This window comes from Nicotiana tabacum, chromosome 7 (genome assembly GCF_000715075.1).
Source record: "Nicotiana tabacum cultivar K326 chromosome 7, ASM71507v2, whole genome shotgun sequence".
Taxonomy (NCBI): Eukaryota; Viridiplantae; Streptophyta; class Magnoliopsida; order Solanales; family Solanaceae; genus Nicotiana; species Nicotiana tabacum.
The window spans coordinates 135037122-135051733 of NC_134086.1; the positions used below are offsets into that span (position 1 = coordinate 135037122).

The following is a 14612-nucleotide window of genomic DNA, read 5'->3' on the forward strand; positions in this document are numbered from 1 at the left end:
CTTCAAATAATAAATAATAGGATAAATTAAATTCCAAAAAAATAAGAGCCAAATAGTTGATTGCACTTTAGATGAAGAATGAGAGAATGATAATTGAGAATATGAGTTTGAGAAATGAGAGATGAGTGAAGAAATGAAGAAGAGGGGGAGGGTGTATTTATAGTTTTTTCAAAGAGCTAAATTAGTAATTACAAGAAGTATTTTTTAAAAAAAAATTTGCCCAAAAAGGGCTATTTGTGCAATCCAGCCGTTGGGCAACGGCCAAAAGCCAGCTGACCGTTGCCAATGGTCTAAAATGTAAAAAAAGAAAGTAAAAAATCTAGCCTTAAACCGGTCCGGGCCGGTTAACCGGTTCAACAGAAATTTTGGTTGACCGATCCGATTAACCGGATGTATTAAGGTGAATGAACCAACCCCTAACCCAGCCCACCCACTCCGCTTAGTACCGGTCCGGTCTGGTCCGAGTTTCAACTGATTCGGACCGGTCCGAAAACGGGTCAACCTGGCCCGTATGACACCCTTAATATATATCATTACTAGATTCGAGTAAAAAAGACAAATCGATACCTCAAAATGTGGCTCTTATAATGAGTATATAGGATGCACAAAGCCTTGTCAGATATAGGCAGCTATTAAATGCACTCGAACCATTTCCTCGAATAAGGACTTCAAAGTCTCATCCACAGTGGCATTAATATCCTATCCAAGGGTCAACGGTCATTAATATTGGATGACATGTGCTCCCTTTGCTTTTACGTCAGCAAGCAGTTTAAACAATAAATTACGAATAAAAAGTGAATTACAAAGTGTATGAAATACGTATAGGCAGACTAATAAAGTTATGGAAATCTGGGTCAACTTTAATGCTACTCCTAAACCGAGGCTTGAAACCGTTAAAAATTGCAAGAAAAGCACCACTTATTGATGCCCTTTAATTCCATAAAATTGTGTGGATATTAATTGTAAGCCAGATCACTTAAGAAACATATCCACATTATTTCTCTTTTTTGCTTTAATCGGTTTTAATTGAATTAAGCAAAAGTGATATTGGCCACCTTATAGATATTGGCCAAAACACCAACAAAATTTGTAAATTTAAGCAAAAAAATGTGCATTAATTCAGATGGAGTCAGAATTTTATTTCATAGTTCATCTTACCAAATAAAAAAAATCGGAGAGAAGGAAATGATACCCCAAAATACTAGGCGTAATTAATTCGACTTAAGATAGAAAAAAGAATATCTGAAGTCAAACGTACACATGACCGACCCACTACCATCTCCTTCGCGCCTTTGCTTAAAGCTTAATCCCTCTATATTTTGGTAATAACATCACATCACTTTGATAGGTCAACTGTTACTGATAATTTGATCTCAGATGGCACGGCCACAGTTCACCGTTATTCTCGCGATCATCTCTCTGTTGATCCATTACGGTGTCGTTTCCGGCTTCCGATTATCTGATGTTACTAACGGCAGCTCCGTTTTCCTCCCTTCGCCGGCCGACGGCAGCCGTCACACAACCATGCTGCTGCCGCTCTTTCCTCCGAAAGACACTTCACGCCGTGCGGAAATCTCCCGTCGCCACCTCCAGAAGAGTCCTGCCAGTGCTCGCATGTCTCTCCATGATGATCTCCTCCTCAACGGGTTCGAATTCGCAGATTTTGCTCAGAAAATTTAAATTCACTGTTACTAACTCTTTTGACTACTGATTCACATGTGTATTTTGCGTTTTCACTGTGGAATATATTTCTACACCTCTAGTTCAGACTAATTTCTTTATTAGTATTTTTTATTTTGTTGAATGGGTTCCAAGTAACTTGTGATGCAGATACTATACAACTCATATTTGGATTGGAACACCACCGCAGAAGTTCGCTCTTATTGTTGATACAGGGAGTACAGTTACCTATGTCCCTTGCTCTGAGTGTAAAAAGTGTGGCAGCCATCAGGTTTGCTCATTTCTCAACTATCTCTTTGTCCTTCTTTCCCTCTTTTCTTTTTCTGGATAATATTGAAGGTTTACATATTTATCTTAACTTTTCAGTTGTGTATTTGGTAGCTAGATATGGAAATTAAAATTTGAAAATGTTTATGTATAGGTATAAGTTCATAAACATTACTTTAAGATACTTTTTGTTTGGAAGGAACTCGTTTAGTAGGATACATTTATTTATAAGGATTAAGGAAAAGAGGAGATGGATAGGTAAACAAGAACAGACCAATCTAAGTAGGATACAAATAGTTCTAAGCCTCTCTTTGTTGATAAGCTGTACAAATCCATTGTATATTTTCATGATGTTTTAAATGTGATTCTTGCTCAATTTGCCTTGTAATCTTAAAGGATCTCCTAATTGGAGAAAATATGAGCGCTTAAGAAACTTCATGACTAGTAATTTTACTTTGAGTCAGCCTATTAATTTTGTGAGAAATGCTTAATATAGCACTTAGAATTGCTTGGCATTAGATTTCTGTCTTTTGATCGGTGGTACTCTGTATGATGTCTTATTTAGGATCCTAAGTTTCAGCCGGAAATGTCAAGCACTTATCAATCTGTGAAATGCAATAAGGCTTGTCCCTGCGACCATAAGAGGCAGCAATGTATTTATGAGAGACGGTATGCTGAGATGAGTGCAAGTTATGGGTTGCTTGGAGAGGACATCATTTCTTTTGGAAATCTAAGTGAGCTTGCACCACAACGAGCTGTTTTTGGATGTGAAATTGCGGAAACTGGTGATCTTTACAGCCAACGTGCTGATGGTATAATGGGCTTGGGCCGAGGTGATCTTAGTATAGTTGATCAACTTGTGGAGAAACATGTAATTAGTGACTCTTTCTCCTTGTGCTATGGAGGGATGGATTTTGGTGGCGGGGCAATGGTTCTTGGTGGAGTAAAACCCCCTGCTGACATGGCATTTACCAAATCAGATTTTGGTCACAGGTATGTATAGGAAACAATTGTTTAGAGACACAGTGATGTTAGGTCTCCTCCTAGCAAATACACTTGATAAATCTTACGCATTTACTTTAGTCTCGGATGGCAACAGCCCGTACTACAATATTGACCTGAAGGAGATACATGTCGCTGGGAAGCCGCTAAACCTAAATCCACGGGTTTTTGGTGGAAAACATGGGACTATACTTGATAGTGGTACCACCTATGCGTACCTTCCAGAAGCAGCATTTGCAGCTTTCAAGAATGCTGTAAGATATAGTTTATCTACATATCTGCCAATGTTTCTGTCTGTTTGTTTGATTCGTTCTGTCTGAGAAAGTGACTAGTGGCGAATAGCACGCTATTGATGAGCAGAATGTCCTAGAAGAAATTAGATGTGAAAAGATATTCATTTGAATAATGTGTTTTCTATATGTAACTCAATCTGTTAAATTTTTCTTGCCATTCAAAGTTCTATTTACACCACTGATTGGTGAAACAAACCATCATGTCCTATTGTGACGTGGATCAAATATATAGTTGGAGATTCCTGTACATGAGTGGGACTGAAACTAAAACATCTTGGTCAATAATAGTTTGAGAGCTAACACTTTGATATCTAGAACATGTTTTTGAAGAAAAGTAAGAACCAGGTATCTTGTGATCCTATAACTCTGCCACCTAACTTATTCCTGTGATGAGTTGGAGGCTATGTACTTTATCAAAAGAAAGGAAGGCTATATTATGGCCTCTATCCCTTCTTTTGTTGTTAGTTTCTCTGCTATTAAAGGACCTAATTAGATTGCTTAACCACTTATAATAGTTGATTTTTCCTGTTTTAAACTTCTGAATTTGGTAATACACCACACAACATTTTCTTCCAATGATGTTAGCAGGTAGTAATTATCTACATATACAGAGTTCCTTGCAAGTTTCTGCATATCTTTGATGTTGTCTTTCATTGCTTTTGCTATGTTACATTTAGCGAAGGAAAAGTGGAGTCACTGGTTGTGAATTTATACAGTATGTAACTTGTGGCGATTATCTTTAGATAAACTTAAGTATTTTCCTTTTTGGGATTAACCTCTTCAACTTTTCTTTTCAGGTAGTGAAAGAGCTTCATTCTTTAAAACAGATTGAAGGGCCAGATCCTAGTTTTAAAGATATCTGCTTTTCTGGTGCTGGAAGGTATTTATAAGGAGAGTTCCAAAATTAATTAGACGTCTATGATTTTCTTGTCTAAATTTGTTTTTTTTTCCTATTGTTGGTGTTACCCTTATTATTTAATGTCTTATATATTCCAGCAACATATCAGAACTCTCAAAGAACTTTCCGCGTGTCGATATGGTATTCAGCGATGGAAAGAAACTAACTCTCTCTCCTGAAAATTACTTGTTTCAGGTAGGCATTTTATTCTGTTTTAGTTCTTTCTTAACTATCTGCCGACACTATTTTGGCGTCACATCTACTGGCTTCTTTTTCTTTATAAGATTTAGTATTGATTAATTTCCCCCTTCTTCATTGTAACTTGTATGCTATAAAGCACTTCAAAGTACGTGGTGCTTATTGCCTAGGAATTTTCCCGAATGGAAAGAATCCAGCTAGTCTTCTTGGAGGTATTTCTAACTACTTGACAAAGTTCATCGTCCTAGGTCTTCGGTGCTGTAACATGCGTGCTTTTAATTGCAACAGGAATCGTTGTTCGCAACACTCTTGTTACTTACGATCGTGAAAATAAAAGAATTGGTTTTTGGAAAACTAATTGTTCTGAGTTATGGGACAGACTCAATTTATCCCCTCCATCTCCACCTTCACCATCGGTCTCAAGCTTGGATAACACAAACTCCAGTGCGCACCTGTCTCCTTCATCAGCTCCTAGTGGACCCCCTGGGTACAACACACCTGGTATGAAGGGACAGCTTTTCTTCACATAGTATTTTTACTGTAAGGTTACTCTGCCCATTAGAATGCTGTCATAACCTGAACTGGTTTCATTTTTCGCATCTCTACTAGCTCTGTTTTCTAATAGATTAATACAATTCCCTTTTCAATTTTCCCTTCAATTTTGAACTATAATGGTTTGTGGTTTCTTTTATGAAAATGAGAATCAAAATTAGAATTGCATCATGCTGATTTTGATGTGTTGCCTTCGATTAGATCATTTTTGGGCAATCAACATTCTGTCTCTTATGTCCAGAATGCTGGTATTTGTGTGAATGCATAATTTATGTATTATATGTGCATAATTGTGTATAATCTATGTATATGGCTAGAAAAAGTAAACAATGAATATAGCCGGCTATTTGTGTAAAGATCCCTTTTTATAATCCTATTCAAGTTGACATCTGACCTTTCTCTGAAATTAATCTTGTAATCATCTTGTTTCCCTGGTATTTTAAAATTTCTAAGAAGCAACTGCCTGCATAAAATTGTACTGATGTCACAGCATTCTCAGCCTTCTTGTAGTTTGAGAAAGATTTACTTAAACTGGAAATTTATTATAATAACTTCAAGGAATACTGAGAAAATCTTTGGTCCCCTGTTATCCCCCTGTTTCCACTTTTAGTCCAACTCTCCGACTTTGACATCTGCCTTTTAATTTGTCGAGTTTGCAGATTTAGTCAGATCTTAATTAGAACTAGAATTTTTAGATTTTGTTAATCCGCAACTCGTGTGATTGGTGCGTTCCATTTCCAAAGCAGCGTGTTCATCTTTTTGGGATATTTTAGTAGGCAACGGTACTTTTACAACATTAATGCTCCTTTTGAAATTTGTATTATTAAAAAAGGAGACTTGAAATATGAATATGTCGTGGGTTAGTTAGTTTTGTTTATTATTGGACTACATCTGTAAAGTTCGTTAAATTGTAGGCTTAATGTGTAAAGCTGAATAGTTGAGGGATCTAAAGTACAAATATGGTATAATCAAGGGACCAAAAAGTTATTTCTAAGGACTACGACAACTGATACCAATTGAACATGCATTGACCATATACCGACTATCTGAAAATCCATCCACTAAGTTATAGTAATCAATTGTCAAATTTCTAGTGAATTTTGTGACTGGACAACGACAAGCATGAGAAATTTGTGGCAAGACCTTAAAGTAATGACAGAATCGCAAAATTTTTCCTGCCTAATATTTCCTGTTTGCATTGTTGAAACATAGCCCTGTTTTGTATTATTTCAATTTGATGTACCTCTTCAATGGTTTGCATAATCTCAAATGCTTTGACTTTTATCTGCTGTAAAACTTTTCAAGATTTCAATTTAGTTTTGCAAGTATTAGTCCCCTTTTTCTACTTCACTACATCTATTCTCACAAACTTGAGCTAGGCTTCGGTGCAGATATGATGGCTATTGAAATTAGATAATTCCATTACAAAGACTTATGGTTGTAATCACATTCATCTTTTATGTCGACTTGCAGTGGAAATTAAAGTTGGGCTCATTACATTTTACTTGTCACTAAGTGTCAACTGCTCAGAGTTGAAGCCTCGCATTCCAGAACTTGCCCATTTCATTGCCCAAGAGTTGGATGTTAATGTCTCACAGGTTGGTTTTATTGTGATAATTTTGGCAAAAACTTTTGTTTTTGTGAAGTAAACTTTTATTTAATCAAACAGCATTATGGAGTTGCCGATATTTTGACATAAGCTGAATGTCTCAGATATTTTTCTTTCTAAAGGGGTCTAGAATTGGGCTCTCTTCACAGCGCTGCTATAGGAGTAGTCCAAATTAGACTGAGAAGTAAGAGTTTCTAATAGAAGTTTGTGGGAGTGAGGTTTGGGGGGGGGGGGGGTTGAATAGGTAAATTCTCTTTCTCTCAAGCGTTAAGAAGCAAGTTTTGACAACCTATGGCACAATAGCGCAGAAAAGGGCTGTGCAGAACTAGTAGTTTGTGAAGTTAGTTTTCAGAAGACCTCTTTTATTAGTATGGTATAGCTTGGTTCTTCAATACTAGAGCCTCTGAAAGCTTACCTTATCTTATCGTGGTGCAATTTAACTATGAATGTCTAGTTTTGTTTATGTTGCTCAACTAGTCTTGAGTTTTAACTTTGTTACAACTGATATGGCATTCATCTATGCCTTAATCTCAAGCAAAGTTTGGAAAGCTGTACGAATCCTCTGTAACCATCGGTTAGAGTAGTTATCAAAGATTGACTAACCTTCAGCAACTCAACTCTTTTACTGGATTGGACTGATTATGCTTTCAAGTAAGTGCAGTTAGCTTTCTTACACATGATAATGTCACTTACCTTGCAGGTTCGCTTAATGAACTTTTCAACGAAGGGAAATGATTCCCTCACTAAATGGGCCATTTTTCCAGCAGGATCTGCAGACTATATGCTAAATGCCACTGCAATGGTGACTCAGCATTCTAGAATATTTATTGCTATCCTTTGAGTTGAAGAATGTTTATTTATTCATTGATATCTGTACGCAGGAAATAATTGGCAGGTTGGCTGAAAATCATCCCCATCTACAGCATTCCTTCGGAAGTTATAAATTGTTTGACTGGGTCATTGAACCTCCACCAAAAAGGTATACAAGCAATTACTGCTGCCTCTCTCACTAATTCATCTGCTTGTCTTCCCCTTCTGGTCTTTTTTCTCTTTTAGTGTTGTTTACCCTTCCTTTTCCATGTTAGATCCATCTCCTTCTCCAGGAGATAAATATGAAGTGGTGAAGTTGACTTGCTAAATTGTCACTTTAAAGCTTGTTTGTGCAGGTTAAGATGATTTTGTGTGCTTGGGTATCTGCATTCTTGTTTATCCTCTTTTGTCTACAAACATTAAAGTAACTCGGAAGAGATTGTCTGAAATTTTCATTAAAAATATTGCTAGACTATTATCATGTAAATTAGGCCAGACAAAAAACAAGATTGTCCAGTACTTCTCTATGCTGTAACATTAAACTATTTCTATGGAACTTATATAATAGACATGAAGGCATAAAAGAGGTCATGCTATCTTAATTGATTCTAGTATTTTATGAGAAGTATACTTTTTCAGCCACAACGATGATTATCAGGTTTGACTGAAATTGAATACTTGGAGTATTGATTTAGCTTGATTTCTAAGAAGAAATATGTTAACGTGTATTCCTAGTTCCCAGTTGACCAGTTCTAATTTTAGTAAAATGGTCAATATGAAGTTGAATAAAAGGTTAGGCCATAGTTTAAATTGTGAATTTCAGATATTAGGGACTCTAATAGGATGTATGCTTTGAGCTGTATTATAAAAATTGTGTAAAGAAATTGGACAGCATCTTGAGGCCCATATTGAAATCACTAAATTTAATTAATTTCAAATGGAATGATTACCTGTTGAGGATGTGGCACTTTGTTTTATCTTCTCCTCCTCTATGTTTTCATTTTCCCTAAAGAGTGTGTCTCTCAATTAACATTGTTTCTGTTAAGTGCTGCTTGTGTTATTATTGCAAGAACAGTGAAATTAGAGATAATATTGCATTAAAAATCTGGATTTATTGGAATCACAAAACTAGGTGCAAATCAGGGCTGTCCTTTTGCATTGTCCGTGAATATTTTGGTGAGAATTAGAGTGGCCTATGTAAGTTAACTACTAAGTATGATATAACATTCTTGATTTGACATGGTTCTAATGTTTTAGGAAGCTTTGGCCGGGAAATTACTTGGTTCTAGTGGTTGCATTAGTTGTTTTGGTAGTTGGATTAGCAGCTCCAGTTGGATGGTTTATTTGGAGGCGGAGGCAAGAACCCACTCTTCCATATGGACCAGTAGGAAGAGTTGAAACTGTTACTCATGATCAAGAACTGCAGCCGCTAAAATGAAATGAATTATTTGCCTCGGATGGTTCATCATGCTAAAAAGGAATTTTTGAAGTGGAAGTGCCGATCTTTGAACCTTAGTTTACATGTTGACAAATATGGTCAAACGTGAAGAATTATACCTGGTCACAGATGTCAGTGTTCCTTCGGGAATAGATGTATTCTTGTTAAAGAAAAGAAAAGGAACTGCTGCTTTCGAGTAATGTCACTTCCATATGTGAATGTTTTAGATTTATATTTTAGATGACACGAAATAGGTTGCCATTGCTGTTGTACTCTCTCTCATTCTGTGTTGCTTCCGTTCCATTCTTCAGCTTGTTGAGGATACTCTTCTTCTCTCTACTTGAGGCTCACTCTAACGTTCTTCCTCTCTCTACTTCAGGGTCACTCTAATCACGCGCATGCACAGACACTCTCTCCGCTCTAGGCCTATTCATCAAAATTGCCCGAAATGCAGCAAAAAGTCCAAAACTTTCAAATGTTAATGTGCAAAGCAGCCAAGCACAAATAACCTGAGAATTGAAAATGCCACCAAAGTTTTTAAGCATATCGACCCTTACACGTTGCTAACTCCCCATTTATAATACAGTAGTAGTAGTAACAATACATATAGCTAAGCAAAGTGAAGACGCTGTCGTCGTTTGGACGTATCATGTATGCACGGAATATGATAGAAAAAGCATATACTAGTTGATAGCCAAGATCACTGATTGACTACATTCTGGCTGAATTAAAATAGTATTTCCTTCGTTTCAGTTTACGTGGAGATGGTTGACTAAATATGAGATCTAAAAAATTAAAGAGAACTTTTGACTTGTAAGCCAAATATATACCAAGTACCAGAATTATCTTTTTAGAGAATATATCTTGGTGAGAGTTCCATTTCTCTTTCTTTTTGAAAAAAATGAACTTTAAATCCTAACAAGTTATATAACTACGGGTAAAATGGAATGCTAAGATCAAATAGTCAAAAATAGAAGTGTATCATTCTTAGTGAAATATACTACACAAAGGAGATAGATATCACATAAAATGGAACACGGGGAGTACCATTCAAGTTAAGTGCTTTCTTTTTGTATGCGAAGTGCATCAAACGACACTAGCTAATATCTTGAATGCCATTGTTTATAATCTCGTCTTCCAATATGAACATTTTTTTAAACCTCAATATAAACATTTTAAATAGTGAACATTTCAAATATATTGTGTCTTTTATAAATTGCGCACTTTTCAGTGTCTTCATAGGCTCGAATATATATTTAAATGTATTGCGTTTCTCCATCACGCTGTGGTTGTCTTCAAGTCGGATGTAGCTCAATTTGTAAGCTCTCAGATACGTACACTAATTTATAAATTCTCCAGTCATATAGTCCCTATTTATTAATTAGTCTGCCCCTCGGCTTACCTACAGCCATTAATTAATCACACTTTCCTGTATCTCTCTCTTTTGTTCAGTTTGGAACTAAGATCTCTAGTTGATGATGAGTGTCTTTTTCTAACATTCGCTTTTGAAAGACATTGAAAAAAAGAATTTGGAATGACATTGCATATATACTTTCAACTAAGACTTGCATGCAAACGCCAACTCTAGGCTGCTGTCCCTCAACTATTACATTTAATTATCTCTTAGTTCACATGTATAGGTCCACTGCATACTCATGTGGCTTTACAATAGAAATTAACAACTGTTACCTATAAAAAACGACTGTTACCTCATCTCTTAATTCACTGATTGATCTATTGCATGTACAACGGGAGATATTTGTTAACATCGATCTTAAATCCTTCCATATTTTATTCATAGTTTTGTCAATATATTTATTCATAGAAATCCCACCCGTGACAAAGCAACGACAGTACACTAAGTAATTAATTTAATACTCTACTATTATTAGCAATGGTACTGGACCATGCATGCTGCGTTGTGGTATTTATAAAGTTGGAGTTTTGGTTTTCTTATGTAGTGCAATTTCCTTTGCAATTACAATTGAGCATGGCACTAACCATAAGAGTTGTTGATCTCTTTGTTCTTTCTTTGATTATTTTCTTGGTTATTCAAGAATATTCTCAGAAAATCGATGCTCAAGTACTAATGCTTCAAGCTCCACTATTGATACAACGCAAATTTGATAAAATATATCAGTTTCGTGAGTCACTTTCTGATACAGGCAACTTCATTAGAGAAAGCCTCATTGGTGCTCAATCAATATATGCAAGACTTCCTTATGGAATGGATTTCCAGGGGGACCTTCTGGACGTTGTTCTAACGGCATACTCATGATTGATTTCATAGGTATATAGTTTTTTTTTTCCTTGGCGATATTTCATTCTTCTCTGCTTATGTTTTCAAGAATATTATAAACTAAGTTGACTTAAATTAAGTACACTAAGGGAACGTCATTTGGTTTAGAGATAAGTCATGTTGGGATTAGGTATGTTGTGATTTACATTCTTATTCCATTCTATCTCACATAATATAATATATATCTCCTAACATAACTTATGCATGTATTATTTACGAGAACAACAAAAGTAAGCAATACCCCTACAAAATAATACTAGACTTTAATGTTGGGATTAAATCAGAGGTGGAACGAGGATTTAAACCTTGTGGGTTTCGGACTGTATTCTTTTTAGTTACTGAGTTCTAAATTAATAATTTATACATATTTAATGAATTTTTTAAGATTAATATAGGATGTGAACAAAAACTATTGGGTTCAGCCGAAATCGCATCCCACACTCTTACTCCGCCCCTGCATTGAATCCCTTCAAACCTCAACCAAAGGACACCTAAGTATATACACTTTTTACATTATCTATGACTATATGTAGTTCGGCCTATAGTAATAGTTTTCAGACTACTTGCCATTTTTATCAAGTTATTAATTGCTAGTGTAAAATTTATTATAGAGATTTATCTATGATAGTATTATATATACATTTTATACAATTAATGTATAGAACTTAAACTCTTAAAAATTGGTACGTAATAGAAAAAGGTTTTTTCGTTTCGCTAATGAAATACAAGTCTTTTTTTTTTTTTTTTTTGCAGTAGCAGGAGCTATACTACTGCTTTACCAGCTGAAGTCATGGCAGAGAATAAGATTGTCGATTGGGGGACAAATAGTTCATTAAATGTGCAGCTTGATCGGATGTCTTCTCATTTCAAAACCACCTTCCCCGCTGGCAATTAATTACTACTTTGTTAAACACTTCAAGGAAATTAACAGCAAGTAGCATTAATTTTTGTGTTTTGTTTGTCCTGGCTGCTAGGTTGCCATGAAAACCTAAAGAACTCTCTTTTTCTAGTTGGAGAAATAGGAGGAAACGATCTCAATTTTGGCTTATTTGAAGGTAAAACGGTGGAAGAGTTGAGAGTCATGGTCCCAGAAAATATTCAGACCATTATTAATTTTGTTAAAGTGAGTTTGCTTTCACTTTAATTTTGGGATAGCCTTTTAAGTTATGTTCTTGTATTTGAATATAGTTTTATATTTTATAATTACTACGTGACGAAAGGTTTTCTAGTTACCACTTTAATTTCTTGACTATTTTTCTGTTTTTTGTTGAAATTCTAATGAATTCAGAGGGTCATTGGTTTTGGGGCAACTCGAATGGTAGTCCCGGGCAATTTTCCAATTGGTTGTTTACCAATTTACCTAGCGAAATTCATGACCAATAACACAACTGCCTACGATGAGTATCATTGCTTGAAAATTTTAAATAATTTGGCAATCTTCTACAATCATCACTTGCAACAAGCCATTGATGAACTGAAGAAAGATTATCCAAACATTACACTGATTTATGGCAATGCCTATTTGTGGCTTTTACAAAATGCTGCAAGTCTTGGTAAGTGCTCAAAATATCAGTTTGTTACTATATCTTTTTATATGTCTTAAAAAAAAAATCTTGATTGAAACACATTGCAGGACTTGACAAAAACTTATTACAGAAAGCTTGTTGTGGATTAGTAGATTACAATTATGACGCAAGTGCAATATTAATGTGTGGAGCTCCAGGAGTTGTAGCATGCGCTAACCCTAATGCTCACATCAGTTGGGACGGAATTCATGTAAGCAGAATTGTTCTAACTACTAGTCACTAGTAGTACTATTCCTAGTTGTAGTAAGAGTCAATTAGATCGTTGACATTGGCCTGGTTGGACGCCTACTTTGTCGTACCAATTGGCCTGGTTGGACGCCTATATTCTCTTTTTCCACTTGTATCTCAGTTAACACATTATCGTACCAATTGCAATCGACCATAGTCTTGCTTGAACTGGTAGAAACATATAGTAGTATTTATTTTTCCCATGTGCTGTGGAAAATAAGGTCACTAGTTACTACATTGTTACACGAATTAAAGTCCAAAAAGGAAATAGGTAATAAACAAAACAAGACAGATCTGGTTAAGGATATCAATTATTAAGCGTACACTCAAACATTGACATGGTGATGTTATCACACAAACAAGAGATACATTTTTGCAGTAAGCAGCAAAGCCAACTGCAAAAATTGCCAATCTTTAGCTAAGCTAGTCCAGTTCTTAGTCACTTTTGACAAGACCAATTAATCCCCCGGTTTAGAAGTAGGCTTACACCTAATGCATGCACAACGAACATCAACGTCTGATCCGCATGGTCTATTGCACCTTGTCTTTTTACCAACTTGAACAAGTTTCAGCTCAATCACTCCAACATCCATGCGTATAATGTCTCGCATTGCCATTACTTGCACTTTTGGTGAGCCGCCTGCCAGTACTATTAATTGCAAGAATAGTTTTAAAAAAGAAATTCAGAAAAGACACATATGCTTGTATAAATTTGAATGGCGATGAAAGAAGGAAGGTAAATTAAAGTTATCAACCAGTAGTTGCAACAAGGACGGCAATCAAGAAAAATGCAAATTTCAGTTGTGGAACCATTTCTGATGCTACAGATGAATGGGGAAGAATTTATTTTTATGGTAGTGTTGTTATCTCTTGATTAGTAGTTGCATTTATAGACGACACCCATTATAGTAAACTATTCAATTTTATTTAATATCTTTAGGGACAAAAAGCATCTAGTGGAACTTATAATAATTCATCGTAGCATTAGTTAAGCATTTATCAGAGTTGGTACTGGAGACAGAATAATCAATCTGCACAATGTCATCACGTGAACATGCAATGTTTTTGATTTAACAAATTTCTCACCATTTTCATTGCTTTAAATTTCAGGAGAGTTTTATGAGTTAAGTATTTTAAAACAGGAAAAAAATATCCCTGGAATCGAGCAAATCACATGCAAAAGTGGGCGGTACTGAAATTTGTAAAAATAGCACGTTATAGCCAGTTGTTGGACTGGTCATTCAAAAATAGCCAGTGTTTACCAAGTCAATAAAAAATAGCCACTATTTTGCTGCAACAGAGTCCGGTCCAGCATAATATACTGGAGTTTGGTGCACCTGTGTAAGACCGGTCCAGCATAATATAACAGAGACTGATATACTTTGCTGGCTCCAGTATAATATACTGGAGACTGGAGCACCGATGCTCCAAACTCCAGTATATTATGCTGGACCGATATATTATACTGGAACTCTAGTACATCATATTATGCTGGAGTTCCATCATACTTATTCTGGAACTCCAGTATAATATGCTGGAGTTCAAGTATACTTATGCTGGAACTCCAGCATAATATACTGGCGTATTTTCCGGGGTTTGAACAGTGTTTTCGCTCAGATTTATCTTTATATGAAAAGTGACTAAATTTCGATTACTTTTGAAATTGGGCTATTTTTGAATGACCAGATGTAAATCTGGCTATTTTTGAGTTTCTCCCCTGACATTTGTGTCGTCTTATTCCCATATTTGCAC

At 35.7% G+C, this 14612-nt stretch overlaps 1 protein-coding gene and 1 pseudogene across 1 annotated transcript; both read left to right on the top strand.

Moving 5' to 3' along the window:
- The first annotated feature begins 1257 nt into the window (after window positions 1-1257).
- Window positions 1258-9086, top strand: LOC107820782 (aspartic proteinase 36). The gene is made up of 12 exons (XM_075217678.1): window positions 1258-1646; window positions 1831-1951; window positions 2513-2940; window positions 3047-3203; window positions 4040-4122; window positions 4239-4335; window positions 4478-4550; window positions 4627-4839; window positions 6364-6488; window positions 7200-7301; window positions 7381-7478; window positions 8567-9086. Exons 1-12 carry the CDS (start codon window positions 1378-1380, stop codon window positions 8745-8747), a joined length of 1947 nt encoding a protein of 648 aa, XP_075073779.1. The 5' UTR covers window positions 1258-1377; the 3' UTR covers window positions 8748-9086.
- A 1651-nt stretch (window positions 9087-10737) lies between these two features.
- LOC107827037 (GDSL esterase/lipase At5g03980-like) lies at window positions 10738-12855 on the top strand (annotated as a pseudogene).
- The last annotated feature ends 1757 nt before the right edge of the window (window positions 12856-14612 follow it).

What these genes read in the sequence shown, in the direction of transcription:
- LOC107820782 (XM_075217678.1), top strand. Translation starts at nt 1,378, where the DNA reads ATGGCACGGCCACAGTTCACCGTTATTCTCGCGATCATCTCTCTGTTG. An exon ending in AAATCAGATTTTGGTCACAG is followed by an intron (nt 2,941 to 3,046) that starts GTATGTATAGGA and finishes GGATGGCAACAG; the next exon opens with CCCGTACTACAATATTGACC. An exon ending in TCCAGCTAGTCTTCTTGGAG is followed by an intron (nt 4,551 to 4,626) that starts GTATTTCTAACT and finishes TAATTGCAACAG; the next exon opens with GAATCGTTGTTCGCAACACT.